This window comes from Stomoxys calcitrans, chromosome 5 (genome assembly GCF_963082655.1).
Source record: "Stomoxys calcitrans chromosome 5, idStoCalc2.1, whole genome shotgun sequence".
Taxonomy (NCBI): domain Eukaryota; kingdom Metazoa; phylum Arthropoda; class Insecta; order Diptera; family Muscidae; genus Stomoxys; species Stomoxys calcitrans.
The window spans coordinates 15,117,709-15,133,344 of NC_081556.1; the positions used below are offsets into that span (position 1 = coordinate 15,117,709).

General features: G+C 37.5%; 1 protein-coding gene across 1 annotated transcript; it reads right to left on the reverse strand.

The window, feature by feature from the left end:
• Positions 1–6,497: 6,497 nt before the first annotated feature.
• On the reverse strand, positions 6,498–15,353 carry LOC106080711 (exostosin-3). Its single transcript, XM_013242203.2, has 5 exons — positions 14,815–15,353; positions 14,626–14,751; positions 12,710–14,341; positions 11,812–12,648; positions 6,498–6,704 (listed from the first exon to the last, which is right to left on the reverse strand). The coding sequence occupies exons 1-5, from the start codon at positions 15,127–15,129 to the stop codon at positions 6,600–6,602; spliced, it is 3,015 nt and encodes a 1,004-aa protein (XP_013097657.1). The 5' UTR covers positions 15,130–15,353; the 3' UTR covers positions 6,498–6,599.
• Between the last annotated feature and the right edge of the window lie 283 nt (positions 15,354–15,636).

Genomic DNA, 15,636 nt, shown 5'->3' on the forward strand with positions numbered 1-15,636 from the left:
TGAGCTTAAAACTTGAATCGAACTGCACTCATTGAAAGGTGACAAGTTTGCCCCTGTTCCTTAGTGGAATGTTCATGGGCAACATTTGCATTTGTATTTGCAGAAGATCGAGGCGCTTGGATAGCTATTCTACGTTCGACTAGTGGAACATATATTCTGTCATAGCCAATTAAAGTAGGTAACTTATTTTTATGGTTTCAAGCTATCAAAACAGTAGATCCGTCTATATGAAAGCTAACATTTATTAAAATTTGAACCAATATCGTACCGTAGAATCTATTCTTCCAGTTTCTGCGGAATCTTTTTAAGTGGTGACTTATCTATAGGCAGCCTAACTCAATTCTTTCAGTGTAGTGGAAGTCTTCTTAAGTGATGAGGTACCCCTAGGCAACTTAACTCCAGCTCTGTGCGAGCACAAACTCGATCAATTACCGGATTGGCCCAATGGAGTTTTACATCAGCAAGGGCTGCCCCCTCAGTGTGCAATACAATGCAAGAACAACAACAAACTCGATTATTCCAGTACCGTGCGAAACTTCTTACGTAGTGACGTAACCATAAGCACCATAAATATGACTCTTCCAGTGCCGTATGAGTCTTCTACATGGTGACGTACCCCTGGGAAGCGTAACTCGATTCTTCAAAGGCCGTGGGGGTCTTGTTTCTTGGTAACGTTACTCTCTTCGCTAGCGCCGTGCCAAAACATGTAACAAAAACGGAGAGTGCTGAATAGATAAAGAGAGATCATTTTTCGAAACCCTAACGGGCAACACGGGCCAATGGGTTGCAGGCTAAGCTATTGAAGTTGGGAAGAAAATCATATGTATACAATTGTAGCGGAGACGACAAAATCTCCGAACCAGGCGTTGACGAAAGTTTGGAGTGTATACTTCCTGGCCTGAATGAGTGTCGAAATAAAAACAAATCGACTAAAGATCAATAAAGCAGTGGGAGCTGACCGATTGCCAGTTAAGCTATTAAAAAACAAAGGCGGCGTGCTGTTAAGTAAAATGTTGTAAATTTTTCAGACAACGTTGGATTCGAAAGACGAAAATCCCTTTCCGTAAAGGTGCTGCATAAAGCGATACTGTAAAGGTTGCTATGAAAAACATAGCAAAACCCAATTTTGGGCGTAGAAATTCAAGGTCGTTTTCAAGGCCTAAAACTCACTTAGAAAATTTTCAATTTTTGATGGGAAAAAAATTTTCGAGTTGAGTGTACAGTACTAAAGATTATAGCAAAAAATTCGGTTTAGGGCAACTCCTATGTTTTTCCTTCAAGAAACAAGCTCAAAATTGCATAATCAATATCCGAAAATTGCAAAAAAATCAAGGTGAGTTTGAAATTGCTGTAACATCCTTAGTTTTACGAACTTCAAAATTCTGAGCACACCGTTGGATTCATGAAGAAAATCTCTTTCCGTAATGGTGCTGGATAAAGCAATACTCTCTTCTATTTCCTTAAAAACTTTACGAGTATTGCTTCAAAATCGCATAATTGATATCCAAAAATTCAAAAAAAAAAAAAAAAAAACCAACGGGAGTTTGCAATTGCTGCAACTTCCCCAGTTTGCGAACTTCACAATTTTTAAGACAACGTTGGATTCATGAAGAAAATCTCTTTCCGCAATGATGCTGGATAAAGCGATACTGTAAAGGTTGCTATGAAAAACATAGCAAAACCCAATTTATTCTGGGCGTAAAAATTCAAAGTCGTTTTCAAGGTCAACAAAGCTGTAACTCCTTCATTTTTTGGAATATCGAAAATTTTTAAAAATTCCGCTGTTCGAAATTTGAAGAAGATTCGTAAAGTAAACAGAATTACTTGAAATTTCACATTTTATTTTTTTTTGAATTTTTTTAGCAAAGGCTACCACCCCCATATGAAAATTTTAAATTTTTGATGCGAAAAAATTTTTCGAGTTGAGTATACAGTATTGAAGATTATGGCAAAAAAATCGGTTTAGTGGAACTCCTATGCTTTTCCTTCAAGAAACAAGCTCAAAATCGCATAATCAATATCCGAAAAATGCAAAAAAAATCAAGGAGAATTTTAAGTTACTGTAACATTTTTAGTTTTACGAACTTTGAAATTCTGAACCGTTGGATTCGTGAAGAAAATCTCTTTCCGTAATGGTGCTAGATGAAGCGATATTGGAAAGGTTGCTATGAAAAACATAGCAAAAAATTATTTTGTGCGTAAAAATTCTAAGTCGTTTCAAGGGCCAACAACGCTGTAACTCCTTAATTTTTTCGAATTTCGAAGAATTTCAAGCATTCCACAGTTCCAAATTCGGGGACGATTCGTAAAGTAAGCAGAATTACTTAAAATTTCACATTTTATTTTTTTACATAGTTTTAGCAAAGGCTGCCTGCCTACCCCCTTACGAAAATATTCGTTTTTTGATGCGAAAAAATTTTTCGAGTTGAGTATACAGCATTGAAGATTATGGCCAAAAATTCGGATTAGTGCAACTCCTATGTTTTTTTTGCAAAAACAAGCTCAAAAACGCATAATTCATATCCGAAAATTGTTAAAACAAATCAATGAGAGGTTTCAAGTTTCAATGATATATAAGATGTACCCACACATCTGATCTTTGCCATCTGAAAGGTTGTTACCATAAGTAACCCTCAGGATCGCTTTTAATTAGTCGATTCCTCGGGATCTTAGTTCCATCTTCGGATTTGGACTTGCCCAACTAGGTAAATAAAGACGAAGTCTTAGGTATCCTATCGAAGGCTTGGCGAGTATTTGACCCTTAACACTTGCCATATAAAAATCCTAATTTTGACCCCTGGCCCACCTATGGGCCAAGAATTCCCCTTCGGTGGAAGTGGTCCAACCTAAGCAATATGGGTATCAAATATATGTATTGTCGAGTAAATTACGAATATGGAAAAACATATCTAAAACTTGGACCCGGAAAGGATCAACGGGGTCTTGAGAGTTTTGTAACGTAGACAATATGGGTAAAAAATAAAATGTACGAAGAAAGAAAAAAAAACTCCAATTTATTTTTATTTTTTAAACCCTCTAATTTTGACCCCTGGCCTGTCTATGGTCCAAAAAACCCCCCTTGGGGGGAAGTGGTCAAACCTAAGCAATATGGGTATCAAATATGGAAAAACATGTCTAAAAATTTAACCCGGAAAGGACCAACGGGGTCTTGAGAGTTTTGTAACCTATGTAACGTAGACAATATGGGTATCAAATGAAATGTACGAAACAAAAAAAAAAAAAACTCCGAATTTTTTTAAATCCCCTAATTTCGACCCCTGGCCCGCCTATGGGCCAAAAAACCCCCTTGAGGGGAAGTGGTTCAGCCTAAGCAATATGGATATCAAATGAAATGTATTGTCGAGTAAATTACGAATATGGAAAAACATATCTAAAAATTGGACCCGGAAAGGATCAACGGGGTATTGAGAGTTTTGTAACCTATGTAACGTAGACAATATGGGTATCAAATGAAATGTACGAAGAAAGAGAAAAAAACTTCGATTTTTTTATTTTTTTAAACCCCCTTATTTTGATCCCTGGCCTGTCTATGGGCCAAAAAAACCCATTTGGGTGGAAGTGGTCCAACTTAAGCAATATGGGTATCACATTAAATGTATTGTCGAGTAAATTATGAATATGGAAAAACATGTCTTAAAATTTAACCCGGAAAGAACCAACGGGGTTTTGAGAATTTTGTAACCTATGTAACGTAGACAATATGGGTATCAAATGAAAGGTACGAAGAAGTAGATTACGATAGATTTGGAAAAACAAATAAAGCTCTAGAAGAAAGAACATATTATTTAATTTATGCTTAATTTATTTTTAATAATTTTTGGATATCTATCGTAATCTACTCCTTCGTATCTTTCATTTGCTACCCATATTGCCTATGTTAACAAGATGCAAAATATTCAAGACCCCGTTGGTCCTTCCCGGAACCAATTTTAGCCATGTTTCTGCATATTCATACTTTACTCGACAATACCTTTCATTTGATACTCATATTGCCTTAATTGGTCCACTTCCCTTATGGGATGGTCCAGGGTCCTCTTCAAAAATGGACTTCGGATTCGTGTTCTTCGGGTCAACCCACATCTACACACCAAAATTCAGTGAAAAAAGTGCAGTTTTGCCAATAAATTTCTCCGATTTTTTTTTTTTGTTTGATTTACAATTAACATCGAATTAATTTGCAAATTTGTTTATGAACATCCAATTAAAGAACTGGGGCAAACTTCTCACAAATCAATCAGTGCTGTCCGATTTAATCAAGCTCAATAAGGGACCTCCTTTTTATAGCCGTGTCCAAACGACGTGCCGCAGAGAGACACCTCTTTGGGGAGAAGTTTTGCCCAAAAAGTAATTGCGGATTTTTCATATAGTCGGCGTTGACAAATTTTTTCACAGCTTGTGACTCTGTAATGTCATTCTTTCTTCTGTCAGTTATCAGCTGTTACTTTTAGCTTGCTTTAGAAAAAAAGTGTAAAAAAGTATATTTGATTAAAGTTCATTCTAACTTTTATTAAAAATGCATTTACTTTCTTTTAAAAAATCCGCAATTGCTTTTTGGGCAACCCAATACATGGTAAAGTGCCTCACAAATGTCACCAGCATTAGGAGGGGATAAGCACCGCTGAACATTTTTGATGTTCGTGCATTCAACGTCATATGCGGACATGCTAACTTCTGCGCTACGGTGGCCTCCGATTCGAATTAATTTAGACCACCCTTTATGTGCTTCCTTTCATACTACAAAGCTGTATATGTAACCAAAAGGGAATCAATTTTGCTGCAAGCAAAAAAACCAACAGCAAATGGAAACATATTTTGACGATATTTATTTTTATGTTATTGGATTATTTATTACACTTGCGTACATTCTTAGTGGCTATATGATGTACTTAGGTATAAAAATAAATTGGGCAATTATGCATATGATTTTGCATCTATCTTGATATACTACATATGTATAGATACGTAAAATAAAAACTATACTTATGGAATACATACAATACATAACAAGAAAGTAGACATATAGATTTAGCAAATGGTCAAAGAAATTGATTATTAAGTACTATGGAAAGTAGGTGGAAAATTGAAGTGTTGAGAAAGTCATAGAACATGAGAAACACATTGTCTTATACATATGTAATAGGTATGTATGTATGTAAAATAAAATATAAGGTGGGATATGTTTTTTTGGTGTTTTATCAGAAATACAAAGTAAATTGTATGATTTTCTAAACTATTGGGGCAATTGATGATGAAAATCTGGCATAATAATTACAAAAAAAAAATCGAAAAAACAAAAAATGCCATCATTTACCCCAAAAATTAATCAATAATGAATAAAGTAAAGCTACATTTAAAGTAATCTCGAAATCGACATAAAAGTTTTGTACATAATTAGTTTTTTTTAATGTTTTGTTAACAACTAAATCATGAAATTATTGGAATATAATTTTTCTATTTTATTATTATCTAAAAATGTGCATATGTGTGGTTGTATTAAAGGGAAATCGAGCATACAGATATGATAATAATCTCACTAAGCTTTGGCAATAAGTATTGGGTTGCCCAAAAAGTAATTGCGGATTTTTCATATAGTCGGCGTTGACAAATTTTTTCACAGCTTGTGACTCTGTAATTGCATTCTTTCTTCTGTCAGTTATCAGCTGTTACTTTTAGCTTGCTTTAGAGAAAAGTGTAAAAAAAAGCATATTTGATTAAAGTTCATTCATTTTATTAAAAATGCATTTACTTTCTTTTAAAAAATCCGCAATTACTTTTTGGGCAACCCAAAAGAACTAGTAATTTTTTTTCAATTGCCAATGTCATTGATGATACTTTTAGTGATAGTATTTTATAACACATAACTGAATGATGATAGTATGTATAATATAATTTTTGTTTTATAAAATTTCTTTTAAATTTCAAACAACTAATGGGTCTAGTGTTAAAAATATAACAATATATATCAAAAAATATATAACAAAAAAATAAATCATGATGGAATCTTAATGGTCATGCACTACAAAAAAACTCAATAGCAAGCAAGTGAATAAAAATATGTATGTATGTATATGCATAATAAAATTATATATGTACATAATAAAATATTGTATAAAAAAACAATTTATATAATTTTCTTACTACATTATTCGCTGTATAACTTAAAATTAACATAATTATATTGTTTTTTAAATCGTATCATTTTCTTAAACAAAACTAATATGACACATTTGCTGTAGAAGCCTTATTATTACGTCTAAAAACTTCAATTATTTCTTTATATTAGATAATAAAGAAAGAAAAAAATATAGTTTTTTAAATTATTGCACCTTAATTGTAATTGTAATCTTATGTTCTTGGTTTTAGTTTATATATATATATATATATATATATATATATATATATATAATATTATTTAAGATAATGCAGCAGTCAAGAGTGGAGTTGTTTGTGTGTTAATCACATCAAGTTAAAGAATTAAAAAATTTGTGTGCTATTGTTTAAAACTTAGTGGTAAGCTGAATTGGTTGTTTTATAAGTTCTGTTTCTGTAACACAAACTGAATTTTTGAAGCGTTGTGCTCATATATATTTAAAGCATTTTTGTTTATCGTGTGGTATACGCGTCTTAAATAATATCGAATCCGCTCGATATTGTGTATTGAGTAGTGGCGTATAACCGAAAACCTGAAATGAAGAAGGGTATTTGGATGAAATCTTTTTTTTAATGGTCTACAGCGGAAAAGAGACAAAACAAGGTCCCTTGTGGAGTGGATGAGGTACTTTCGCTGGACCAAAGGGTGTCATGATGTGTAGGAGTATTATAGGTGAAAAAAATTGCTAGACTAAGTCTACAGCGGAAAAAGAGACAAAATAAGGTCCCTTGCGTAGTGGATGAGGTACTTTCGCTAGGCCAAAGGGTGTCATGATGTGTCAGAGTATTACAGGTGGCTAAATTCCCTCTGTAGAAAAGCTACAAACAAGAAACCCAAGCCCTAAGCAAGTCGGCTGCATTTTGATTGTATTATAGGTGGAAAAATCGCTAGACTAAGTCTACAGCGGAAAAGAGACAAAATAAGGTCCCTTGCGGAGTGGATGTGGTACTTTCGCTAAGCCAAAGGGCGTCATGATGTGTCAGAGTAATACAGGTGGCTAAATTCCCTCTGTAGAAAGGCTACAAACAAGAAACCCAAGACCTATGCAAAGCCGGCTGCACGACAGAGAGGGACGGACAACAGAGTCTTCCATGCTAGGGAGAAACCATTGTGGAAAGTCGGGATTGTGATTGTATTATAGGTGGAAAAAATTGCTAGACTAAGTCTACAGCGGAAAAGAGACAAAATAAGGTCCCTTGCAGAGTGGATGAGGTACTTTCGCTAGGCCAAAGGGTGTCATGATGTGTCAGAGTATTACAGGTGGCTAAATTCCCTCTGTTGAAAGGCTACAAACAAGAAACCCAAGCCCTAAGCAAAGTCGGCTGCACGACAGAGAGGGACGGACAACAGAGTCTTCCATGCTAGGGGGAAACCATTGCGGAAAGTCGGAATGGTGATTGTATTATAGGTGGAAAAATTGCTAGACTAAGTCTACAGCGGAAAAGAGACAAAATAAGTTCCCTTGCGTAGTGGATGAGGTACTTTCGCTAGGCCAAAAGGTGTCATGATGTGTCAGAGTATTACAGGCGGCTAAATTCCCTCTGTAGAAAAGCTACAAACAAAAACCCCAAGACCTATGCAAAGTCGGCTGCACGACAAGCGAGAGAGGGACGGACAACAGAGTCTTCGATCCCAGGGTGACGCCATTGTTGATAGTCGGCAATGTGATGGTAAAATTAGCCTGGCCCACTAAAAAATGCCAGACAAACAGTGGTATAGAACCAGTACAAACAAGTAAAAGCGTGCTAAGTGCGGCCGGGCCGAATCTTATATACCCTTCAACGAGTTCTTTTCCCGGTATCTCAGTTTAGGCCAACAAAGGATAAAAGAAAAGAATTGCTATGCTACTGAAGCTATGGGTTGCCCAAAAAGTAATTGCGGATTTTTTAAAAGAAAGTAAATGCATTTTTAATAAAACTTATTTTTTCCCCTTTTTTTCTAAAGCAAGCTAAAAGTAACAGCTGATAACTGACAGAAGAAAGAATGCAATTACAGAGTCACAAGCTGTGAAAAAATTTGTCAACGCCTACTATATGAAAAATCCGCAATTACTTTTTGGGCGACCCAATATATTAAATTATGGACCATAATTGAATTGAATTTTGTTTTTAGAAGTTTGTTGTGTAAAATTTCAGCCAATTCAAATAAAAATTGCGCCCTTTAGGAGCTCAATAAGTAAAATCGGGAGATCAGTTTATATGGAAGCTGTTTTAGGCTATAGGCCGATTCCGACCATATTCGACACGTATGTTAAAGGCCATGGGAGAAGCCGTTGTACAAAATTCCAAATCGGATAACAATTGCGGCCTCTAGAAGTCAAGGTTGCAAATTTGTTTATATAGCAGCTATATCAGGTTATGGACCGATTAGAACCATATTTTGCACAGTAGTTGGAAGTCATAACAAAATACGTCATTCCAAATAAGAATAGAAATGTGCCCTCTAGTGGCTCAAGAAGTCAAAATCCCAGATGGGTTTATATGGCGGCTATATCAGGTTATGGACCGATTTGAACCATACTTAAAACAGTTGTTGGAAATCATAACAAAACACTTTATGCAAAATTTCAGCCAAATCGAATAAGAATTGCGCCCTCTAGTGGCTTAAAAGGTCAAGATCCCAGATGGGTTTATATGGCAGCTATATTAGGCTATAGACCGATTTGAACCATACTTAGCACAGTTATTGGAAGTCATAACAAAACAACTCATGCGAAATTTCTGTCAAATCATTGGCAGAAATGTTTTGTTATGACTTTCACATTTGTTGAAAGTCATAACAAAACACTTCATGCTAAATTTCAGCCAAATCGGATAAGAATTGCGCCATCTATTGGCTCAAGAAGTAAAGATCCAAGATCGGTATATATAGCAGCTATATGAAGAAGTCAAGATCCAAGATCGGTTTAAATGGTATGGAAGTTATAACAAACCACTTCGTGCAAAATTTCAGCCAAATTGAATAAGAATTGCGCCATCTAGGGGCTTAAGAAGTCAAGATCCAATATGGGCTCAGTTGTTGGAAATCATAACAAAACACCTCTTGCAAAATTTCTGCCAAATCGGATACGAATTGCTCCCTCTAGTACATACTTATCACATTTGTTGAAAGTCATAACAAAACACTTCGTGCAAAATTTCATCCAAATCGGATATGAATTGAGCCCTCTAGTGGCTCAAGAAGTAAAGATCCATGATCTCTTTATATGGCAGCTATATTAGGTTATTGACCGATTTGAACTATACTTAGCAAAGTTGTTGGAAGTCATAACAAAATACTTCATTCAAAATTTCAGCCAAATCGGAAGAGAATTGCGCCCTCTAGTGGCTCAAGAAGTCAAGATCCAAGATCGTTTTATATGGTAGCTATATCAAAACATGGTCCGATATGCAATTTACAATTCCAACCGACTACCACTAATAAGATATTGAACATTACACTAAGGAACAGGGGTAAACTTCTCACATATCAATGAGTGCAGTCCGATTCAAATTTAAGCTCACTGATAAAGGGGCCTCCTTTTTATAGCCGAGTCCGAACGGCGTGCCGCAGTGCGACACCTCTTTGGAGAGAAGTTTTACATGGCATAGTACCTCACAAATGTTGCCAGCATTAAGAGGGGAAAACCACAGCTGAAAATTTTTTTCTGATGGTCTCGCCAGGATTTGAACCCAGGCGTTCAGCGTCATAGGCGGGCATACTAAACTTCGAAAGTTGGCGTGCTTTCGACAGACAGACGGACGGACATGGCTAGATCGACTTAAAATGTCACAACGATCAAGAGTATATATACTTTACGGGATCTTAGACGAATATTTCGAGAAGTTACAAACAGTATGATGAGATTAGTATCCCCCCCATCCTATCGTGGAGGGTATAAAAAAATGCCGTGCGAGAATGGGTAGAGATATCTCTTTAATATATGAAATGGTCAGAATTGAGGTTGAGGCAGGAGCCAACGTGGTGCATAGGTTAGTATCCCAAAAGGAGATAACGGAAAAAAAAATACCCGACACACAGTGGGATAGAACCGAAAAAAAAACTGGTAAAAAAATATGCCGTTTGAGAACGGGTAGAGTTATCTCTTTGAACTTTGGAATGGTTAGAAATGAGATGAGGTGGGATCCACCGTGGTGCATAGGTTAGTATCCCGGCTCGGTATAACTGTGAACACCACACAGGCTGGAACTTTAACCACCGATCTGTGTGGTGGTCATATGGCAACCGGTTGTTCGTACCAGATTGACCCGATGAAGTCTTTCATTGGCAAGGGCTCAGTGTACAACATACTGTTACAACAACGAGAAGCTCAGCTGAGTGCTACCGGGCTACGTTCAGAATGACCAGACGACATGGTCATTATGGTGGGTGGTCGATTTCTTTTTTCTACAACAAACCTTCCTCAGATTGCGCTGAAAAAGGAAGCTTTCTAGATGGAAGAAGATGGTCGAAAACGCACCAAGACTTTCATGTACTTTTCACGAGGAGGGAATTCGGAGTTTTTAGAAGAAGCTCAGCTGAGAGCTACCGGGCTACGTTCAGAATGATAAGACGACATGGTCACTACCGTGGGTGGTCAATTTCTTTTCCTTCAACAAACCTTGCTCACTTTGCGCTAATAAGGGAAGCTTTCTAAATGGGAGAATATTATCGAAAACTCAGCAAGACTTTCATATAATTTTCACGAGGAGAGAATTTAGAATTTTTAGAAGACCGATGGAATTGTCACTCTTTCGGTAGACTAAGCATATAACAGTAATTCGAGAAGGGACCAAATGTTCTCTACTCTTTTCGTAAACTGATAGGTAGTAGTTAGGGGTATAGGCCGGGAACAGTTTAGATAGAACAACGCGGTCGTGAAGACCTCAGGAGCAATTGTCCCAAGAGAGAGAGAGAGAGAGAGACTAAAAACCATAACCGATCTGTACTGCACGAGTTTGTGTTAGTGGGCTCAGGGGTTCTTATGTCTGAAGGACAAGGGCGAGGTGCTGGCTAGATGTATCCCGGTGACTCGATTCACTTACGGCGTGGTAACGACACTAAGTCACATGAATGTCATATGTCTACGGCCAGCGAGGTGCTGGTTGCATGAATCTCGGAGACGATATCCAAGTCTTCTATCTTAAATGGTCCTACTGGCAACCAATCGACACTTTCTGCCATGTTATGATTGGTTTTATGATTTCTTTCAATGCTCTAAGATATTGTAGCCCGACCCAGCTGGCAACCTGTCGGCTACTGCTGCTTTATTATATAGATTTGTTCACACAACTTTGTGAGAAGCGGGACATCTGAAACTTCCAGCGTTAATTGGTTGAGCAACTGCTCACTAAACTGTTATTCACTTCGTGATTCGAATTTAAACCACAACCACTATCACCAAAGATGGCTTCGCCAACAGTAAGACTCGAACTAATGTTCTGGGGGATTTTTGACTACCGTTGTACTAAATGAAACTACTCGAATGACCTCATAAACCTAAATTAATACCAGAAGAAATCTGGATAAGGCGGGAATAAAGGTCCCCATGTTTTTGGATAAAGAATATAAAAATGATTTTCAGCAGTTCGTTTTCGTGAAAAGTATGTACCGCATATTTCTTGTTTTTTTTTTTAACAAAATTTTATACTCATACTCACTTGTGAAAAGAAATTTATACATTTATGTCGCTCCTGGAAATGTGTATCATCTTCACTGAGTGAAACTGGACAGCCAGGACATCGGAAGGTCCATCGTGATGTTACCTTAACCGGAGGTTTTCTTGTAATGTGCGATACAAGGAAATTCATTGCTATGTCCTCACAATTCATATACTCATCGACTTTATCACGTATGGCTTGAGGTAATTGATACGTATACAAGTACATGTAGTATTTATGTATGAAGGCTGCACCGGTTAAAACCATACTCAACTCACAACTGTAATTAGAGTTATAATTCCAATGGTGATTGTCATTTAGATCCCAGGCATGAAAACGACCTGGAAAGCCGACAACACGATCGCGATGCTCACGCCACACTCGAAAACCAAAAAGTATTTCATCGTGTCTCAAGTGGGCATCATCGTCCACGGAGAGAACAGCTTCCGTTTCAATGACATCAAAAGGAAGAAACCTATTGTTTAAAGAATTGCGTGGTGCTCGTACCACAGCTACAGGTACACCAATATCAGGCCAACGTAGATCATCCAATGGAGGTTTAGGAGAATTCCATACCACCACAACTTTATGCAAATACGGCAGACCATACAAACGACCCAGGGAATCCATTAACACTTGCTCCCTTTCGTAGGTCAATATGACAATTGTGAATTGCTCTCGTGGATAATTGCCACCTAGAGCTTCGCTGAATTCTTTGCCAGCTCCACCGCTGCCCTTGCCAATGGGACGAAACCCCATATGAGAACCCATAAATTTAGCTTCGGAAGGTAGTACAGGATCAAATGGCAGTTGCGGATACATATAAAACGGATCAACCTGAAAATTTAAGCATTTAAAGGAATTCTTAAATTGTTGCTCTTATTTTTTTGCAACTCACCCAATCATTCCATGCCTCTCTCGACTGCATTCTCAAAATTGTATAATTTCTTTTAAATGCTGGACTGGGATATGGTGGCTCCATGGGACCCAGTGATTCTTCGGGTTCATTATCCATACCCACAGGAGGATCAGATTTCAGGGGAATAAATGTATTGTTGAAAACACTTTGGGCTATCACGGCAGGCACTGGTCTGGGTGGCACTCCCAAACGATCACGTAAACTGGCTATTACCGTATCCACTGTAGCTTGCACTGAGCTGAGATAACGTTCCCACATTAAGCGACCTTGGCGGCGCATTAACAACAAATCGCCATCCTGTATGGCTCTTAGTAAAAAGTGCAACTCTGTTATACGTGCCTTAGGCAATAACAAGGCCACCCTACGCCAATCTATGGTCTCACTATATGGTAGACGAACTTCATCTGCCCCCAATATGACGGGTATAGCACCAGAACGCAAGGCCTCATAGAGTCTAGCCAACATTAGGGTGGAACTTACTCTTTTTTCCAAAGGTGGAAGTATTAGGGCAAATGTGGAATCCTTTAAAATCTGTTTGCGTGAAGAATCAGTACCACACAAAGCCCAATCAACAACAGCATTTTCATCCTGTTGCTCTGTTGCTGGCACACATTTGAATTGTAATAGGAATTTGTCTAGCGTAGGGCCTTTTGACATCTCAGTTAAGTGATCCATTATAAAATCATCCAATGGATGTGGATAACGTAAAGGTTGATTCAAAGGTCGCAATTCACCTTGGAAGGAGAGCAGATAAGTTCGTCTAGCAGGCACCATGGAAGCACATTCTTGCCAGACATCCCCTCCTGGTGGCCCCAATATGGGCGGAACTATCAAATCATAGTTCTGTCGAAACTGTAAAGCCTCAAAAGATGATTGCACCACTATGGCTCGCATGGTGTTCTGATTGAGCAAAGCATTGGTGGATTTGGAATTCAAATTTCTTCGCGCCAAGTTTAAGAGTACATGATTACGGCCATCACCTCCCCAATAGGGTAACCTGTATATTTTGTTCATATCTATTGCATTGTATCTATCTCCACTAGCCGAAGTGGTTTTCTCTTTTTGCTCTTCCTCTTGGGCGGCATAACGATTGTTTTTCACCAATTCATTTTCATACAGGGCTTCTCCAATGAGAACTAAATATATACATGCCTGTTTGGGATCTCTAACTATATGGGCATTATAGCCCAAAGTTTGCTTAATGGTTGTGCGAAGAAATCCATCAATTTCATAGCCCGTTTTAAGAACACCATACATATCGGGATCATATAAATAAACAGGAAATCCTGACGTCAAGCTGCAACGAGAGTGATCAAAACAATTGTGCATTTCACATGCGGCCATCGTTTGCAGCGATGTGGCAGGCATGTTGCGAGGTAAGGCATTAGGAAACAAAGTGCGTGGTAGTGCCAAATCTGGGGTATTTCGTTGTACTGCTTCCTTCTGGGCCACTTGTGCTTGCTCTACGGATATCTTGAGCCTTTCCAATTCGGTTTGTTCACGCATCAGATCTTGTTTAAGCTCTTCGATTTTTTGATTGTATTGTCCAATGTCAGATTGCAGTTTTTGTCGACGTGCTTCTAATTCCCGAAGCTCTATGGAAACTGTACTCTGGAAAAATTGGGCGATACAATTTTTTCTTTAAAAAAGTGTGAATAAAAAGTTTTATGCAAATGTTAGATGAGACCTAGGGTGGTGAGCACCCATTTTTTGTGCAGTGAATGTTCGTGAGTGCCATATCAGCTTGATCTACATCATATAACATTTTGAGGGGTCGCGATTAGAGCATTAATGTTTTCGCCCACTGGTCCGATTGGTAAAACCTCGAAGTTTGACGCTTTTATGGTTTCGGGCTTAGATCTCACAAAGGCGGGTTGATAAAAGACATGTCTTACCTTAATACGTAACAGTTCCTCAATTCTCATCTTCAAATCACTGGCTCGCATTGAACTGAAATCTTCATATGCATCAAGCAGCGGTCGTTGCCTGTGCAAATCCAATTGCGGAACATCGCTATCAGGCTTTAAGGAAAACAGCTTAAATGAATTGAAACTGTCTCATTGGAATTCACAATTCCCACTTACATTTAATAAACTTCTATGGGCGAACAAAGGCAGCAGCACCAACAATAACAGTATTAACAAAATAGTTTTATAAATTCGATAGTGTCGAAACCATGAATTTATGCTACCGCATACAACTGAAACAAATCCGCACACAGAAATTGTTGTTGTCGCCGTTGTGGTGTTTGTAGAAGCTGCTGTTGATGAAATCCATGACGTATTCGAGTTTGGTTTGATTAATTTTTCGTCTTCGCCGTCTTCCAATATGTGATAAGTGCTATTGCCAATGCTCTGCGATGATGATGGATGATGTCCCGAATTGCTGGTAGTGGTCATGTTGTTGTTAGACACCAAACCCCAACCGTGAATTAAAGACTTTCAAAAGAAAGTCTTGCTAATAAACAATTCGGCCAATTTTTAACACCGACTACTCAATATTTTGGTCTAATTATAACAACACATATTTCTCGTTAATTTTGTAGCGATTTATTTTATTTCTAAACATCAATTTTAAGCCTTTACAGCAATTTGTTAATTAAGTCCAAGAACAGCTGATAAACTTTGACATTAGGCTAGCAATAAAAAAAAACAATCGAACAGGGTTGCCATGTCATCTTTGTTTGGGGGCCATAGCAAGAAAAGTGATTTAAAAAGTGTTTTGTATTTATGAACAGGAATGTTCAGCATTTTTATTGTTGTTTATTATTTTTGAATTGGTTAAGCGATTTTATTAAATTTAACTACAACATTTTATTACTTCAATGAGTAATTGGGAGATGTCGGGAAAAAGTGCAAAGTAACAAATTAGTTTTGCAATAAATATGCAACTTTATCGATTAAATC